This window comes from Macrosteles quadrilineatus, unplaced genomic scaffold (assembly GCF_028750875.1).
Source record: "Macrosteles quadrilineatus isolate MER2022 unplaced genomic scaffold, UCM_ALF_1.0 Scaffold_226__1_contigs__length_155321, whole genome shotgun sequence".
NCBI classification, from domain to species: Eukaryota; Metazoa; Arthropoda; class Insecta; order Hemiptera; family Cicadellidae; genus Macrosteles; species Macrosteles quadrilineatus.
Window position 1 is genome coordinate 21,228 of NW_026542819.1, and position 18,884 is coordinate 40,111.

The 18,884-nt window shown below is 33.8% G+C and overlaps 3 protein-coding genes across 3 annotated transcripts in view; 1 reads left to right on the plus strand and 2 right to left on the minus strand.

Annotated features, from left to right (window-relative positions):
* The window catches only part of LOC128982372 (copper-transporting ATPase 1-like), a gene marked incomplete at its 5' end in the record, with an annotated part of 47,388 nt that overhangs the window by 19,206 nt on the left and 9,298 nt on the right, over positions 1–18,884 (plus strand). The window contains one exon of the mRNA XM_054401330.1: positions 48–118. Within this exon, the coding sequence (XP_054257305.1) occupies positions 48–118 (71 nt within the window). The remainder of the gene's footprint in view (positions 1–47; positions 119–18,884) is intronic.
* Positions 8,169–9,379, minus strand: LOC128982374 (uncharacterized). Its single transcript, XM_054401331.1, has one exon. It carries the CDS (start codon positions 9,299–9,301, stop codon positions 8,441–8,443), a length of 861 nt encoding a protein of 286 aa, XP_054257306.1. The 5' UTR covers positions 9,302–9,379; the 3' UTR covers positions 8,169–8,440.
* LOC128982375 (uncharacterized) lies at positions 16,564–17,610 on the minus strand. Its single transcript, XM_054401332.1, has one exon. It carries the CDS (start codon positions 17,532–17,534, stop codon positions 16,716–16,718), a length of 819 nt encoding a protein of 272 aa, XP_054257307.1. The 5' UTR covers positions 17,535–17,610; the 3' UTR covers positions 16,564–16,715.

The window sequence follows — 18,884 nt, forward strand, 5'->3', positions numbered from 1 at the left end:
AGATTTCACCTTAGTCAAATGTTCCAAATTGTTGTTTATTGTTTCAGCCGTGGATGGCATCAGCAGCCATGGCTCTCAGCTCAGTTTCTGTGGTTGGATCTTCACTGATGTTAAAAATGTAAGTAACTTCTTCCTTATTTTGTTTGCAGTACAGTCCTTCAAACTCAGCGTTTGTGGACTGTAAGGCCTATTGACCGGAAGGTTTCAGAAGACCTAGGTTGTTGGGAAAAATATATTACTAAGGATGGGTTGGATTTCAAAGTCAGTTGTCGGTTTTCATGGCTGTTTCTTCTGGGAACCATACAAGAAATGCAATCTTATCTTCATCTTGCAGGAGCATGCTAAAACCATAAAGCACTTCATCTGAATAGTCAAATTGTTGCGCACCCCAGGAAGTTGTTTTATTGATAGACCCTACAGATTCAAGCATCTGATGAATGCCAATCAGATCCTTCTCGGGAAGGTTCTCTTACCAAATTGCCAAGAGCTGTCCTAGCCTCAGAGAGCTCTTCACAATCAAAGGTGATCAGCTGTTTCCTCTCTCCTACAGACTGGTTCTCCATCCATGTGATCAAACACTACATAGGTCTAATGAGAGTATAGGAATAGATAAAACAAATTAATTTTGTTGTTTAAGACGGCAGTTCTTAAACTGTGGGTCGCGGGACGAGGCCAAACATTAAACATGTTTTTCTTTATAGTGACTTGTAACTGAACAGTCTGCCGAGCTCCGGAATGGTATCAAGCAGATAAGAAGGGGCAGGGCTGTACATTAAAATATCTTCAGAATATTTACTGTTTAAAGTGATTGACTTGTTTTAGCTTTGAACTAGAAATTTGAAATGCCAATAGTTTAGAAAACTTTTATTCCTAATTTCTTTGTGTGGATTTGAACAGTTTTTTTTTAGATTTTTGGGCAACAATAACGCTCTAATATTGCAATCAAGGAGAATGTCATCAATGTTTTTGTGACTATAAACAAAGGGCTAACCTACTCTATTTGTTTTTCGGTTGAATCTTTGCGACATGTAAATTATCATGACGTGACCACGAACGCAAAAGATGATTAAACGTTAGTGCTTCGGTTACGGAAAGTTAGGATGGATTTGTGATAAATACAGAATACAAAAAATCTACTGAATAGCTTGTAAACATACTAGTTTTTTATTCTTGAGTTTTTTTTAGTTAAATCAACTTAAGCCTTAGTTAAATTGTCAAAAATTAACCTACTTTTAATTACTTCTGACAGTGTTTGATTTACAAAGATTTGTCTACGAAGAGTTCATGAAGAATATGTTAGCTATTATAACAGATTCTTCAATTATCATTATCTTTTGTAAATACCACATATTTGATATTATTTATTTTGAGCCTGGCCTGAAACAGGCTACATTTATAATTGTACTGGGCCCCAAAACATCCGCAGACCCATACTTTTCTGGAATCCAAAGAAAATTGAACATATATTTTGGCAAATTATTTCACCCTTTAAGTTTTAGCTGCAGAATTATTAAAAAATGTGCTATGAATTATAGTTACATACGTTTAATAACACTTGGGGAGGAGGACCAATAAAAAGAAATTGTCCCAATTCAGTAGTAATTAAAAAGCTAATTATGGAGTCGTAAAACACATATTTGTGCGAGAGAGCATTATCCTTAAAAATTAAATACAGATATAGCCAATGTGCGGAAATTGCCTTCAGGGTCAATCCATTTCAAGTCAAACAGGCACTGTTATGGTTACTATTTGTTTGCTCAACATTATTGATTTTGATGAAACTTTTATAAAATGTTAACTGTATCAATAGAAATGTCACGCAAGTATTAAATAATTATTCCCTCAGAATTTGTTTTGGTGGCCATCTTTGTTTGTGCGAAACCCGAGTTTTTGACAAAAATCGTTGATACTAGATGTTACATAACTTTTTTTATCAGATATTTAACTTAAGATATCAGGACAAATTAAAAACCAAAATATTCAGCATAAAATGGGCTTCAAATTGATACATAATCAAGTATTTGACAAGTATGTCAAATGCAAGATATAGCACATCAAAATTTGACGAAAACAGCAAAACCACTAGTAGGCTTTAAGCATGCATTGATATGAAAAAACAAAAGTAAACTTTTCATGGTTTCATAACAAAAAGTATGTTATTTATGTGAAGTTACAAATAAGTTGAGGTAAAATCATAGTGAACCAAATCCAAACTAAACTTAAACGTGCCATGGAATCGGGGGTACCACCAAATAAGAAGTAACAAGAGCGTTTACGCATAGACCCTATTAAAACCAAATTCTGACAAAAGAAGAAACGTTTTAAAAAACGGGATGACAAGAGCTAAAAAAAAATGCAATCATAAAATACTTACAATTACAGTACATATTTTACATAAGAAGAAAATAGAAATTGAAGAATCAGAAGAGCAACTTAAGAGGAGGTTTGAATGCTGCTTTCCACTAATGGGGATAAGAAATTACCATAGGTTATCCCTGTTAAGCGACAACCAAATTATACGTTTTTGTGCTGGGGCTTATCTATATACTTATTACAACCTGAGTATTCTCTGTAATGTCCCTTTTCCGTCATTCTACTTAACCAAATTTTAAATTGATATAGTGGAGAGACGAATGGGAACCAGAATTATAGAATGGGAACCAAATACTTGTATAGAAAAATAAATGGTGCTTACCTTTTCTCATCAAATTTAAGGTAATGGTGCAGACTTATATTTACTGGCTAGCACTCTGGTTTTCAGAGAAGTGTGACTCAAATAACTCTCTTTTATTATCACTAATTACAGTAATTTAAAGTCTAAATGACAAAAGCAATGTACAACATACCTATCAATGTGATTACATAACAATTCTTTACATGGTCGCTGAACAATCTAAACTGCTGGGTTATCGGGTGACAAGTTTATGGGACTTTACTGTTCTTGATTCCATTTTTGGTTTCTAAGTTTGTTGTTGGGGTTGGCTGGCCAATTGTATTCAGTGCATTTCCTATTCATAAGATGTATATTTGGTTACTTATAATTCCGTCTTAAATCTCAATTCTCAAGGCCTTTTTCTCTAAAGGGAAGAAGAAGGAAGATATTACATACATAAAACGCATAATATCGGTTTCGCTGAAGTGTTTTTAATGAATAATATTGTTGATTTGAATATTATTTCTTTACCTTAGAGAAAGCTGAGTGGAAGTAATCACGACCAAAATAAGTTAAAAAGAAAGGAAAAATAATTTCTGATAGTATTTGCTTTTAAACTCATACTCACCGCCATCTATAAAATGATTAACACGTTCACGGCGGCACGTCAAATTGCGGGCGTATCCCCAGTGCGGCGCAGCCCTCAGCGCCGAACAAACCCGATTGCCGCGTATGATTGGCTTTCCAATTTCGGTCTGACGATTAGCAAATAACGTGCGAGGATGTCCTGCTTTACAACGAGAGTCGACGTAGTTCGCTAAACACCCACAGATAGCAGCACTGCTTGGAACGTAGCCGGTCCCATTGGAATTGTATTGCCAAATGGAAGGAAAAAGACGGGACAAAAAGTAGATTTTTGAGATTGCCAGACGGGGATTTTACGGGGAAATCCCCAGTATATAATTACTACCAACCTACACCACAACAAAATACAGTATACTATTGAGCAGTGCTGTGCGAGGTTTCAAGTTTCTAGCTCTAATCCTGGCTTAAAAATAAAATCATTTCGTACTGCATTGCAGCTTGGGAGCGATGGCACCCACCAGGATAGCATTAGGGTTCCGCGGATGCCGCCGCGAACGTGTTAAAAATATCTTAATGAGATTCGGTTTGTGTTTTAAAATACAGGGCTATTCAAAAATATGGGCCCACTTTCGGGAGTTTATATCTCAAAAAGTATAAATCGGAAAAAATAAGTTTTACACTTATTTAGTTAGTTTTAATTAATTTCTAGTTTTAATTTGTTTTACACAGAAAGAGAAAATTTCAAAGTTTTATTTACACCTATTACAAACGCTCAATGTGTCCCTGGGCCGCAAGGCAAACATCTAAGCGATAGCCAAATATTTCTCCCATAAACAAGACATCATCTCTTCTATCACTGAATGCACAGCTGCAATTTCTGAAATTGCCTAAACCAACGAATTATGCTTTTTCTAGTAGGTGGTTCAATACCGAATCCGAGGTGAAAAGTTTGCAGCACTGTAATAGAAGACTCTGTATTTGTAAACTCTATCACTCAGAAAATCTTATGCTGCATAGCATAGCCATCTTACTAACAACTGATGGTAAAACAAAACGGCTGCCCATTGTTGCGATAACTTGTTCGGCTGTTTAGGAAACTATGGTAAAAAATTTTGAAATTTCCTCTTTTGAATGGTGTAAAGTTCATTCATACATAATTCTGCCCGATTTATACCTTTTTGAGATACAAAGACATGAAGTTGGGTCCATATTTTTGAATGAAGTATTGGTAAAAAAAAACATGCAATAAAATTTATTTTTTTCAAAATGGCTGCGATTTCTTAGTAATTTAAGCTACAAAAATTAAAATGGCTGTCATTTTGAAACAACATAAAATTGTAGAATGATTATTTTTTTACAAGTTATGTATTGATATTTTAAAACACTTACCAAATTGCATAATGATATCTTTTATAGTTTTAGAGGTATAACGTTTGACTACTGTGGATCAAAATGGCGGATATCTCGCTAACAAGGCAATTTTTGAGAAATTTTTATTCAAAATTTTAATTTTATTTGACCCATAAAGCCAGTTCCTGGAGTTTGACTTTATACTTAGAAAACACAGTGTATAAAAAATAATAATATTGATATTGTTATATGGTTTTAGTTTTATCTTCGCTTGTGATAAGATACTTTTATATAAAGTTCACTAATAATTCTTTAATATGCAATTAAACTGAAATAGCCTGGAGGAGTTCAACTTTGTGTTTTCTTAATTAATGATAGCTAAAGGGCTTGTTTTGAGCCTTTCAAAATATTTCCATCAAACTTCTGAAAAGTTTGCCACCAATTATTTTATTAGCTTTGGTTGTAAACAGAATATTTTTGAACCAAAATTGTCTACTTGTCTAGTAAACAACAAAAGGATAGGTTCTGCAGGTGAGGAGATATTTCCTTGTTTTTGTACATCAAAATTTAATTTACTCGTCAGACAGGAATACAAACCAATAAGTTATATTGTCACATTTCCCAAGTCTTGTCACACAGCCATAACCCAAACTTGTAAATCTGCAAAGCTATTTATACAGTTTCTCCCTTCTAGAAGTCCAGATTTGTAAAATTACTTTTCAAGGAAAAACATTCTGATTCAAATTAAATAAACATTTATCACAAACATTTAAATTGTGTACAATTTGGATTTTTCAATAATAGGTTTTAAACTGTTTACACAAGCATGTTTTAAGGTGAAATAGCAAAGTGTGATGCTTTGTTTATTTGTTGGATTGGTTTGTAGAACCTATCTGGAATAATCAAGTTCACTTTTACTGGGGTAGTTGAACTATAGCAGACATGTTAATGTAACGATCAATGCGCATGTGATCTCATTTCAATTCAGTTGTCTTCATTGTTTTGAACTGACCTATGATCCTAGATAATGACTGTCTGGTTTGGCATTTACTTATCCTTGTTATTACGTTATCACTGCTTGAAATCTACCTGTGTATTGCTTCCTAAAATACAATAGGCTCATAGATCCTCCTTTCATTAATTTCAAGTATAGGCCATTTGAGCTTATTGTGATGTAAAACGTTTGTATTAATTTATTTTTTATTGCTTTATTTTTTAACCAATAATAGTAAAAAAGTTACATTTACAAAGAGGCTATTTTTAGACAGTCTCATTTTCACACAGTAAAAATATTTTTTTAACCTTACTTTGGGGGAACCAAGTCAGCTTCAACAATTTAAGAGGATTAAAACACACACTATACTTTTCATAACATGGTTAAAAAACGTATAATTTAAACATGCTCATAATTTAGTTAATAATTTATATTTAAACTTATTCAAAATTAGTTTTAAAAATTTCCAAGTTTATATGATTTTATTGTATTTGTTAAACTTTTGCACATAACCAAAGTATAGGCTAAACTCTGCTAAAGTAAGGCAAAAGTTCTTCATAAAAAATTAAATATAAACATAAAGTACTGACTTTTCTAGGGCATTATTAGTTATTTAATAATTCACTCTTGCTTATGAAATTGTGTGAAGCAACCATCCCCACTGTTCATAAAATGCTATTAGTAAACACAAGGAATTTAAAGAGTTTCCCAGAAAGGAAGTTAAGTCCAGTAAAAGTACTATGATTCATGGAAGGGTAATTATCTGAAGTAGCTTGGCTGCCAAATGAATAATGAATATAATTACTAGCTGTAAAATACTGGACGTAGATCGTTATCCAAGAAGGTTGACGAGCAAGGACAATAGAGCCTGAGTATGAATTTATTACTAAAATATTCCTGACACAGCAAACCATATTAAGGGAATTTCCAGTAGGGTTTTTGAATGTTTAACTAAACCGGTTCATAATGAAAGGAAATTTTCACTTAGACCCACTCTGTCATTCATATTATGATATGAATAACATTATTTTCTTTGCGTACTTGGATTTTCTGCTACAAGGAACATGCAGATGTGTTTTTGTTTGGATAAAAATGCCTACCGGTACAGAAAAAAAATTGAAAATTCAAATTTGACAGATACATGTAAACATGCAATCTACATAATCAGTTTATTCTTCGTAAGGATAACATGGAAAATAATATAATATGGTTAGCACTTTGAAGGTGTATTGGTACCGGTAACCATTATACCTAAAATTATAATGAATGACATTAAGTTATCTGCATTTTCATGCTCAATAAAATTGCAAACAATATTCTTGAAAATAAACTTAATACAAAAGTGTTGACCTTTTGCATTCGATTTTGGTTGTGGTAACATTTTCATCTTTCATAGGAAATTAGCCAATAAGAAAGTTGTACTATTTGAATGCTCATACATAATTGATCAAATTTGTGCATGAATTCAATAATGTTTATTGATTTAGTAATAATGTAATAACACAGACAAAACACACTAAATGTCTTTTGTTTACAATGGCTGGGAATTTTTTTTGTAAATCTTTGACTAGCAAATATACGTTATACTCAGAAATAAATCATAAACAAGGTGTTGAAAATTAATTGATTTAAAAATAATATCTTGACAATATCATTAATCTTATAATGTTCTTAAATTGTTTAATTCATCTCAAAATAAATTTTTAGTATATTGAGAAACAGTTATTAAATTTGTTGTTGAGTTTAAGATTAAAGGAAATGGTGTGGCAAGTTGCATTGAATATTAAATACTTAATGATCCATCACGATAAAGACATGATCCTGTATTTTAAAATGTTTGTTGTGTATGTCTATCTACGCCATTGGAATTTTTGGTTTTGAAAGAGAATGGCCCAGACTCTGGATATGGAAACTGTTTAAAATACTTGACTATCACTAACTATGGGCTACTTCCTCATGTCCCCTACCTCAGTGAAAGGCAAATTTCCAACGGATATATATAGAAAACGCTGTAGTATTAGCCTTGGAAGGACTTTGCCTGTTGACCTAGATTGGCTCATATTAACCTTAGCTTGGGTCACAGTTCATGATAAACATATCTTACTGATTGACTAATAACAAAACAAATAAATATTGCATTTTGTCTTATTATTTGTAGCAGTTTTTAGTAAAAAAGTAATTTTACCTGTGAATATACTTTAAATATTTTAATATGCTTATGCAAAATATATTGAATTTGTTTGACTTGATAAATCATTTTTCAATGAAATGGAAGCATTTCAATTATATCAATCAGTTTAGCTGAACTATTCATATATTTATAGTTTTTAAATGTTGACAAGTTTGTAATATAAGTTAATATAGTGCACAGTAACATAGGCTTACAATCTCCTCAGTTTTCTTATTTTGTTAATTAAATCAGGATTATACAAAACATTTCATTTTAAATTTATACTGTACATATTTTACTGCAATAATTTACTTCTGGATGATATTAAATAATAGTTAAGAATTATGGAAATCAAACATGTGTTTTATGTTTTAGAAAATTATAAAAAAATATATTTAAATTCAATGTATGGTTATTTGATTGTTTTTGGTATTCAATAGTTTATGATATTTTCTAAAATCCCTTGTCCTTTGTCTTTACCAAGGTTTATTTACAAAAATAGAGAAACATTATTAGTCAGTATATTTCTAAATGAGTCACATTTCCTATTTTCTTTTAAGTTTAAGGAGCACAACTCATCAAGAAGGTAAACATAGAAACCTGGCAAATAATTGTATCAGGTTTAGATTTTATTACAAATTAATTAGTTTATACAGACCCTAATATTTACAGTACCGTAACTATCAAATCACTTTGGACTGACGTTTCTAGTCTTTTTTTTACTAGCCTGCTCAGCGACTTGAGAGTAGAAAGCGTTCTGTGGTGTGCTGACGGCTTTAGTACATTTTCCTGAGTGATCAGTTCCAGTACAGGGTGCGTCTACAAGGTGTAGGGGAGCTTTAGGGTCTTCACATTCTGGCCTCGCCGTATACGGGTTGATGCGCAGCACTTCCGTAGCTCCCTTGCATGGCCCTCGTTCATTCACAGCGTAACACTTTCCGTCACTCCACGATAAGATAGTTTTTTGTGGATAGCGGGCTCTGGCGATCGTGCAGTTGTCCAAGAGACAACCACCTTTAACCCAAACTCTATCCTGGGGACACGGCCCGCGCTTAAATACTGGGTAACAAAGGTCTGTATTTCTCTCTCTGACGTGCACTGGTGACTTTATACAGTTACAAAACCCGTCTCCAAAATAGTCTGTGTCAAGAACACTCCCGAAGGGACAGTATAAACTACTCTGGTTGTTGTGAACACACGCAAGTTGGTGCACCCAGAAGTGGTACTGCGGAGGGCATCTTCTCACCGCACACTTCCCTCGGATCACGGGGTTCGGTAATGAAGCCGAGTTAAAATCCAGAACCAACCATTGACCATGAGCACAAACTGTCTTATCCGTCGTCAATACAGAATGGCACTCACCGTTAAACTCTATTTTAAAAATGTAATCCTTCAAACACTCTTTGAGTTTGGCACTGATATCTGAAGGGGCTGTAGCATTGTCCACCTCTGGGAATACAATAGAATCGTTTTCTATGAAGGATGGAACACACTGGACTAGTGACAGTGTGTATGTTATCCAAGTAACAGTCACCACTAGTGGTGACATGACTTCTGTAGGCTACCACATGTACTGACCTTTGTCCACTCACATCACTGTCCACTCCACTCACTGTGCTGCCCAACTGACAACTGACAACACTGACAACTGGTTACCTCCCCTCCTCCCCTCCCCCTCACCACCACTGCCTTAACCTCATGCCAACTTTTCCATTACACAATGTTTTCCACTCCTTGACCTTAGTCAAGCTGTCTGTCTGGTCTCACAATCAATTAATTTATTTTGATTGTTGCGTTTAGTACCTCTGTAATTATTTACTATTTTTACTTATCATCAATTAGGCACAAGTGTATTGTACCTTTTCTCTATCTGCTGCTTATCAATTTGTTGTTACCAAGTTTTGAATAATATTTGTATACATAATGTTTAGCTATTTTATGTATTGCCGCACACAAAGTCCATTGTGAAGACTACCAAACAGTTATTCATCTCTATCAATTTTTAGATATCATGTTTATAATCCTACAATTAAAATGTCTTAACGATTTTCTACATTTTAACTTGTTGTAAACCTAGGAAAAAATTAATCCTAATAAATAAACTTATTTATATATTTAGTAAGTAAATTAATAACATAAGTATGATTTGGAGTAAGTATGATTAATGACATTTTGATGAAAAACGACATGACATTTATACTTTTTTACTAGACAAATCTATTCAAGTTTTTAACAAATAACATTAGGTATGGTTTGCAAGTGGCAGTGAAATATGTTTGATAAAATATAACGCTATGGCAATCTCCATAAAAAAAAATAATTTGGTTGTAACCTTCAATTAATTAATATATACTGGGTGTTTCGGTAAAGCGTAGCGGGCTATGCAGATTCAGATTCTACATGCGAAAATAAGTCGAAAATATAGAATAACTTTTTTTCGATTTCAGTTAGTTAAGCCGTATTCAGCCATTTTGTATTCTTTTGAAAATAATAACTCAAAAACTCTTGGAGATATTTTTATGAAACTTTGTATAAACTTTTAGGCTACAGGTATAAACATTCTCGGAAATATCTTTGATCAGGCTCATCAAATTTAAATATGGCGGCCATTTAAAATTTTGTTTTAATGGCTGTTTTTAATTGAATTTTACTTCTACTACTAAATGGCCGCCATTTCGAAATTTTATGAGCCTGATCAAAGATATTTTCAGAGAATGTTTATACCTGTAGTCTAAAAGTTTATACAAAGTTTCATAAGAATATCTTCAAGAGTTTTTGAGTTATTAATTATTTTCAAAAAAATACAAACTGGCGGATTACGGCAAAACTAAGCCGAAATTAAAAAAAAGTTATCCTACATTTTCAACTTATTTTTGCATGTAGAATCTGAAACTGCATAGCCCGCTACGCTTTACTGAAACACCCTGTATATATATATATATATAATAAGTATGGCTGTGATTATGGCTACTACTATATAAATAATCAAAAACATTGTAAAAACATTAGTACCCTTTTAAATTCATTTTAATTAACAAACAAAATGTTTCAACACTTAGGTCATAGTCATATTTACATTATATACAAATACAATAACAAAAATAATGAAAGGAATAAATATAGTCATATGTTGAGCTAACTTAGATTTTAGAGGATCTTGATTTATTCTTTGTTTAATTTTTTGTATATTATATAATATTTCTGTTTTATTGCAACTGTAGGATCTTTTCAAATATCGGATTTATTTTGTTGATGTTCATGGTATTCAGTAAATTTTGAGGAAATCTTTTGTAATTTGTGTATATATGAAAATCTTCTTTGACATTTAATTTTGCTTTAATACTTTCATATTCTAGAATTTCTAAATTTTCATTTATATTTTTTATATTCATGTCAAGTTTCGATTAGGTGCTCTGCAAAATTTGATTTCATTGTCGTTTTGTTACCTGATTTTAACGCTTGTATATGTTCCTGGAACCTTTTCTTAAAGCTACAACTTGTTTGGCCAATGTAGGATTTATCACAGTCTGAACATTTAATTTTGTTTTTTTCACTTATTAATTGTTTTCTAAATAGTGGTAAAAGATACGAAATTGAAACTTTGCACAAACGTTTATGACCACTAGTCAAAGCTACAAAAATTAAGAAAATTTTCTAAATTCATAAAACAAAATGGCGGCCATTTAAAATTTAGTTTTTTAAATTACTCAAAATGGGGTATTTTGGGGGCAGCTCAATTTTTTAAAATATAAAGCCTCATCAAGTGACAGCTAATTTTGAAGGCCATTAGTAGAGGTCCCTATCTCAACTCTATACAAAATGGCGGCATTTTGTCACAATTTCCCCTGGAAACCCCAAAATGAAGCATATTGGGACAGCTCAAAAATGTTAAATGTAATGTCTGAAGATTAAAAACTGCTGCCATTTTGTACTGAGTTGAGATAAAGATCTCTGGTTTTCACCGATATTCTTTTTAACTGATGGCCTTATCTTAACCAGGGCAGGCGGAGTCCATGAAGCACTTTATCTGAAAAGTTGAATTACTGCGCACCCCAGATGGTTGTTTTATTGATAGACCCTACAAATTCAGGCATCCAATGAAAGCCTGTAGTCTTACAATTAATTCCTCCTCAGGAAGGTGTCTACTTCTTACCAAATTGCCAAGAGTAATACATCTAGCATCAGAGAGCTTTTCACAATCAAAGAGCAGGTGATCGTCTGTCTCCTCTGACCTACCAAAATGCCTACAGATCGGTTCGCGATCAAACAGGCCCATCCGTTGTAAATGTTTCCTGAATCGCCCATGGCCAGTTATCAGCTCTACTCTTGATTCAATTCTTCGTCTGTCTAGCATCAAAAAGTCAGAGGCAACCTGTTTAGAAGGTGTATACAGAGTAAGCTTGCTGACCCCAAGAAGGGGCGTTTAAACCCAACATTTTCTGTGCATTTCGTTGGTGACACAATAGAGGTGACACACTTTTTCGTGATATACCACAGAAGGGTTGTGGACCAATCATTGTTGCCGCTGAGGCAGCATTTGCCAATCTGTCCATGGCTTCATTTCCTTCAATGTCTGAGTGTCCAGGCACCCAGCAAAGCGTAAGATCATTACTCCTACCCAATTCAGACACAGAAGCAAGACAATCCCACACGAGCCTTGAGTTGAATTTGTATGAGTAGTTGCTTTTAAGGTAGCTTGACTATTAGTGTAGATATTAATTGTTTTGTCACTAATCTCTTTGTTAAGATTTTCTCTGGCACAAACCAAGATGGCAGTGACCTCCGCTTGCAAAACGCCAATGACCTCTCTTTTCCAAAGCATACCTGCACCGGTGCCCCCTTGTTTAATCGTAGAACCATCGGAATAGCATTGTAAATCACCTGCGGGGATAGGCCTCTTTCTGCCAAGCCATTCCTCCCTATCTGGTAATAGTACTTTGAAAGGCTTACCAAAGGAGTATTTTTTTGAACATATGGTCTAAAGGCAAGTAAAACACATCGCTATGTACTACCTGAACAATTTTAGAGTGCCCTTTGTTGTTCCCGGTGGTGTTTTATAAGTTTTTGCATCTTAGGTGTAGTGATGTGATTCTTGCTTCCACATTATTAAAAAAGTCAATGGGTAGCATATCAAGCAGACAATCAAGGGCTGCTCCGGGACAACTACTTGCTGCCCCAGTTATTATAAGGCCAGCAAGTCTCTTTACTCCTGCTATAGCTTTAACTGCAGCTGTAGATTCCATCTTAGGCCACCACGCAAGCGAGCCATATGTCATGGCAGGTCGAACAACAGATACGTTGCCTGCATGCCATTAGGGACCACTTGCCACGGTCAATGAGTCTTTGAAAGTGGCGTCCCCAATGAAGAGATCTATCCAAAATTACTCCAAGATACTTTACCTGATCCTACAGCTCAATTTCAGTACCCTGCAGTATTAGGAGGCTGATTCCTTCCAGTTTTCTCCTTCTTGTGAAGGGTACCATTACAACTTTTCCGGGATTGATAGAGAGCCCAACTTCAAGACACCATTGGTCGACCACTCTTAAAGTTCTGTTCATAAAATCAGTAATGGTTCCGTGGAACTTCCCAAACAACCAGGATTGCAAAATCATCAGCGGGCCATCAAAATTAGGTGTCACTTGATGGGGCTTTAACTTTAAAATTTTGAGTTGCCTCCAAAATACCCCATTTTGGGGTCACAGGAAAAATGTTCATGTTAACAAAAATGTGTTTTTAGTTTCTTTTTACGGTAATACTAAGTAAATCGGTCCTTGTTCCAGTCCTAACCATGAGACCTACGGTAATAGCTTATTCTCTATATGGGAAATTCGTTAAAAGCTTAAATATCACGACTTTGTAAAATGAGGTAGAATAAGACTAAGATGGTCAGATGCAGTTACTAATGACTTTCCTGGTTTTATAAATCACAACAACATCAAAACTATTATGTACGCAAAACGCAGATTACACAACATTACTGTTTATAAATGACACAGCACAAGAACTATATTAAGATATTCTATTATCTACAGACACAGTTCTACAATATTGCCTAAAACAATACTTGGTTATTAAACCCTTCTCAGATAATACAGGTAAATTATAGCAGAAGACTTGAGCATATACCTGAAACCCCCTGATATTTAAAGTTCATGGAAGTTGAAAAAAGTTTAATCTCCTGGGTGTTACTATTGATGCTGATCTCTCCTGGACAGACCATATCACTTCACAAAGCAGCTTTTAAATCCGGGATCCTTGTGGTGAAAAGGATAAAATGGACTGCAGGCATTCAAGCAGCTAATGCAGCATATTTCACTTTACTGGAGTCCCATCTCAGGTATGGGTTGATATCATGGGTAGGGACATCTGAAAACAAACCTTAACAAAATCCTGGTGCTTCTGAAGAAAGACATTATGGCTCTCATAGACCTTGACCCCTCAGATAGCTGCAGAAAAGCCTTTTAAACGCCCCCCCCCCCCAACCATCATAGCACTTTACATCAGTGCAGTTGTTCTCAGCTGGACCTTCCCAGTAATACATTTTCACCCATACCATACCTGAAGAGCAACAGATTTCAGCCTTCCTGTACTGCACACCATATAACGCAGTTGAGTAAGAAACCATCCTTATATTGGCCGCAAGTACATCAATGCACTGCCCCAAGACCTCAAGACTATGAGAGGAAACACACTAAACAGGGACTGTGAAACTGGCTAGTGGAACAACCTGTTTACTCAATCAAGGAATTCTTATATATCTTTAATCTCTTGTACAGATAGAAGACCAGAAAAATATTTGTGTGCTATTCCCAGTTTCCAGAACCAATGATTAGTTACAATAGTTTACCTTATGGTTCCCAGGTTCTTGAAGATTGTAGATTTCTATGCTCAATGTACATTTTGCCACAAGAGCGGAATGTAGTGACTCCAGTCCGCGTACACGCTTGCACGCCCGGATTCCTGCGACCGCGCCGCAAATCGGCCACCATCCGATAATGTAAATAGTAAAATAGTGTTTGTGTTTTAAGTGATGTGATAACAAACTTTGCTCCTGAAGATGCCACACTTGTGGCAAAATGTACATTGAGCATAGAAATCTACAATCTTCAAGAACCTGGCAACCACAAGGTAAACCAATATTACTATGTTAAAAAACTTATATTACTATGTTAGAAGGACATGTTTTGTTAAAATAAAGGTCATTTTTGAAATTTTCACAAGATTTACAATAAGAATAATTCATAAACATTGGGGTATTGAATGAGACTCTACTTAAGATTCACTGTAAAAGTTAAAACTATTAATGAAGATAAAAACTTAATAACTATTAAAACCCTTATTTCTATGCTGCGGAGTTCCGATGAAAGCGTAAAATATTATCATATCAAATATTATATATAATATAAGTTTTTTTTCATAAAAACTACCACTATTTGTAAAAAATTTTAATTTATCTTTTATTCCCTTAGCGTTTGGGTTGGGGACCTCAAATAGGCGTCATTCAATCACCATTATGATGTAGTTTGACAAATAAATTTATTTAACACTTATGACCGGACATCCTGTACGTATTTTTCATATTTATTTGTAAATTTTTTAAAATATAGTTTTAGTAATTTATGAATCTTATGAGATGTGTCAGTAAAAAAATTATAATAAGGGTCATTATTTAAAAATAAATATGAATATCTTTCCTTTGCATTAGAAATTTCACGACCATTATGTAGTATCTTGGATTATGTAGTATCTTTATTTAATTGAAAATCAAACTAAAGTAAAATATTTAACAGCTGAAATGGGAACAGAATTTGTTTAACTTTCTTCCTGTTACCAACAAACCTTTTGAAAAACTACTTTTTCAAATTAAAATTTCCTAAAATTCCAATAGTTGTATTTATTCTATATACTTATGTTAAGGAAGTTTAAAGGTTCATAGGACAGAACACTGAATTCAATATAAAATACTGAACAGTAAAGCCTAATTTTACAGTACCACAGGGTCTATCCAGTAGGCAAACACTATCAGGATTTGTTTTGTGTCTAGGTTTCTAAGCATGAAAAGCCACTTACTCCAAATGGTTAACTACAAGCTTTGAAAACATTGTGAATGCTTAAAAATTAACAGTTTGAAAAATATCATAACAATATACCTGTAACAGATTGATGTAAGAATAACTGTTTAGTATTGAATTTAGGCCAAAAATTGTAAACATGGATAGTGAATTTTTTTATCATTTGCACTTTTTCCTATAAAACTACTACTCTTAAAAATTGTAATATTAAACTAAAAGAAAAACACTACCTTACTAATACAGTAGTGTTACTTCCTGGGTTCAGTATTTTTATATGAACTTGAGATATAAAACTTTCTATTTGTAGGGTAGTAAAAGTGATTAGGAACTTTTAGAAGCTTACAAAACATTTTAAATGTTTACTAAAATTACTTTATTTTAAAAAAAGGTATAGGCCTAGGTGCAGGAGGTAAGGTATGTTGTTAGGTCATTCTATAAATCCAAACAAACAGTTTTTCTTTGAAAATCTGTACTTTGAAGTCTAAGCTTATTCAAGTCCTTATGAGAGTAAAGATTAGTAGTCTATAAAGGTTTACAGATTTTACTCCTTAAAGGGTTGGACTGAATTTGTAAATCTTTACGTCCTAAACATGAGCAAAGGTTTCTCAAATAGAAATAGCAAATATTTGAAAGAACAAGATACAACATAATACTTTTTAATAGATCATTTAATATTTTTAATGATTTAAAACTAAATTTAGTTTTGTTTTCTAGGTAATATCATTCAAATAAAAAAAAACCTGTAGATTATTAGTATTGAAACATATAGTGTCAAATAAATAAAAAAATCAATTCACATATAGTTTTACTCCCACTGTAAAATACTGTATCAGTTTATGAGATGAGATTTTTCACTTTTAAATCACCATATAACTGAAGTCACACTATAGTCAGGGCCGTTTTTTGTGGACCTGCGACGCCACTTGGGAGTAGAAGATAGACTGTGGTGAACTGACAGGCTTGGTGCATTGTCCTGAGTGACTAGCGCCTGAGCACGGAGGATCCACAAGAGTCAGGGATGTAAGTCGATCCACACATTCAGGAGTCTGAGTGTGAACGTTGATGCTAACATCATAACCATCCTTGCATGGACCTTGTTCGTTCACAGCGTAGCACTTGCCGTCACTCCACGTAACGATTGTTTTATTTGGAAAGCGAGTCCGAGTCGTCGTGCAGTTATCTAACCGGCAACCCCCCACAACCCACACTTGTCCTTTAGGACACGGTCCTCTTTTGTACGCTTGATAACATTTTCCCGATTTTTCATCTTTGATGTGAACAGGTGACTTGATACAGCTACAAAACCCATCACCAAAAAAGTCTGTGTCTGCAACATTACCTACTGGGCAAACAGACGAACTTTGGTTTTCATGGATGCACCTTTGTCGGCTCAAAAAGTAATGCATCTGCGAGGGACATTTCTGTAGCGCACATTTCCCCCTTATCACTGGGTTAGGTAAAGACGCAGCTGAGAGATCCAAAACTATCCACTGTCCCTCTGGACAAACATTTGAGTCGGGTTTTAATAATGAGCGACATTCTCCGTTAAATTCAATTTTAAACTCATCTGTGAGACACTCTATAAGTTTTTCACTAATGTTTGAAGGGCTTTGATCGATTTCTTCATCAGGGAAAACAATAGAAGAGGCACACAAAACAACAGTGAAATGAAAAGTAAACAGACACACAGTCACCAGTAGTGGCGACATGTCTGTGCCTGTCTAGGACATGGAACACTGACTCGTACACCTGTCCACAACACAATACTGCGTCCACACTGACTAACTGTCCACTGTCAACTGGTTCCTATTGCTCTCTCTTTCCTCTCTCTCTCTCCTCTCCCTCTCCCTCACACACTCTCTCTCAGGCCATGGTACTCAAATGAAAGTTGGCATGTTCCCATCTGTTTGTTATTCCTCGAATACTACTCTATTTCCATACACTGAACATTACTTTCTTAAATAGTAAGAAGAATATTCTTCGGCTATTTATGTAAAAAATCGTATGAATACATTTAAAGTTATACTGAGATAAATAACATTAAACAACTTGTATAAATTGTTAGTTTTTTTTTACTTTGAATAAATTAACATTACAAGCACACTAGTATGTAAATTATTTAGATGTCATAATTGATTATGCATTATTATGTATGATGTATTAAAGCAAAAATGTTTGTTCAACTTGTTTGTTTTAACAATTACTATTGCATCTTATTGTAATCCTATTAATATATTTGAATCTTGAAAATATTCTGTAATTTTTGTTGTGTTAGTCCTGCTGATCCAAACCAACCATCTTTCCTGTAGAAAATAAATCAAACTCATTCATTGAGTGTTTTATTTTCCATACAAATTATTCATACATCAACAACCCCAAATTATTAGAATTGGACTCAATGAAATTTTTTAATTTACTTCTAAATATGAGAATAAAAAATATATTTTTAGTACTAACGGGAACAGTTTTACTATTTGTAATATTAAAAAAAAATAACATACAACTACTTTAAACAGTAATTTTCAATTAAAAATGTAAACAGACATTTTGAGCATAACACTGCAGATATCTTACTAGAATCACAGACTAAGGAACAAAAGTGACTTTCTCTTTTGTTCCCTAGTCTGTGCTAGAATGCAATAATTCTTGATTTAAAGAATCTTAGGAAATACTCAAAATGAGGAAATCATATACAGAATTAGATAATAACATTGGGGGACCTTATCTTTTCCCATCAGCCTGTCTATAGCTGATAGTGGTTCTTAAGATTTCTTAATAATGAGTCTCAACACAAAAACCAAACTAGTTAGGTAGTGAAGTAGTTTTTCTTTAGAATATCTCAAGACATAGTAGATACAACGGCTAATGTTTTGTATAAAAGAAGAAATTTTTAATCTTTGTATAAATGGCATAAGTTGACCTATTGGGGAATAACGAGGGGTCATTACTAACAAATTCTATTAGTTGGACTATAATTAAACACGATTTAAAAGCTATAGAAAGGGTCGACATGACATGTTAAATCGCAGATAAAAAAAAAAAAAATAATTCACTAACCT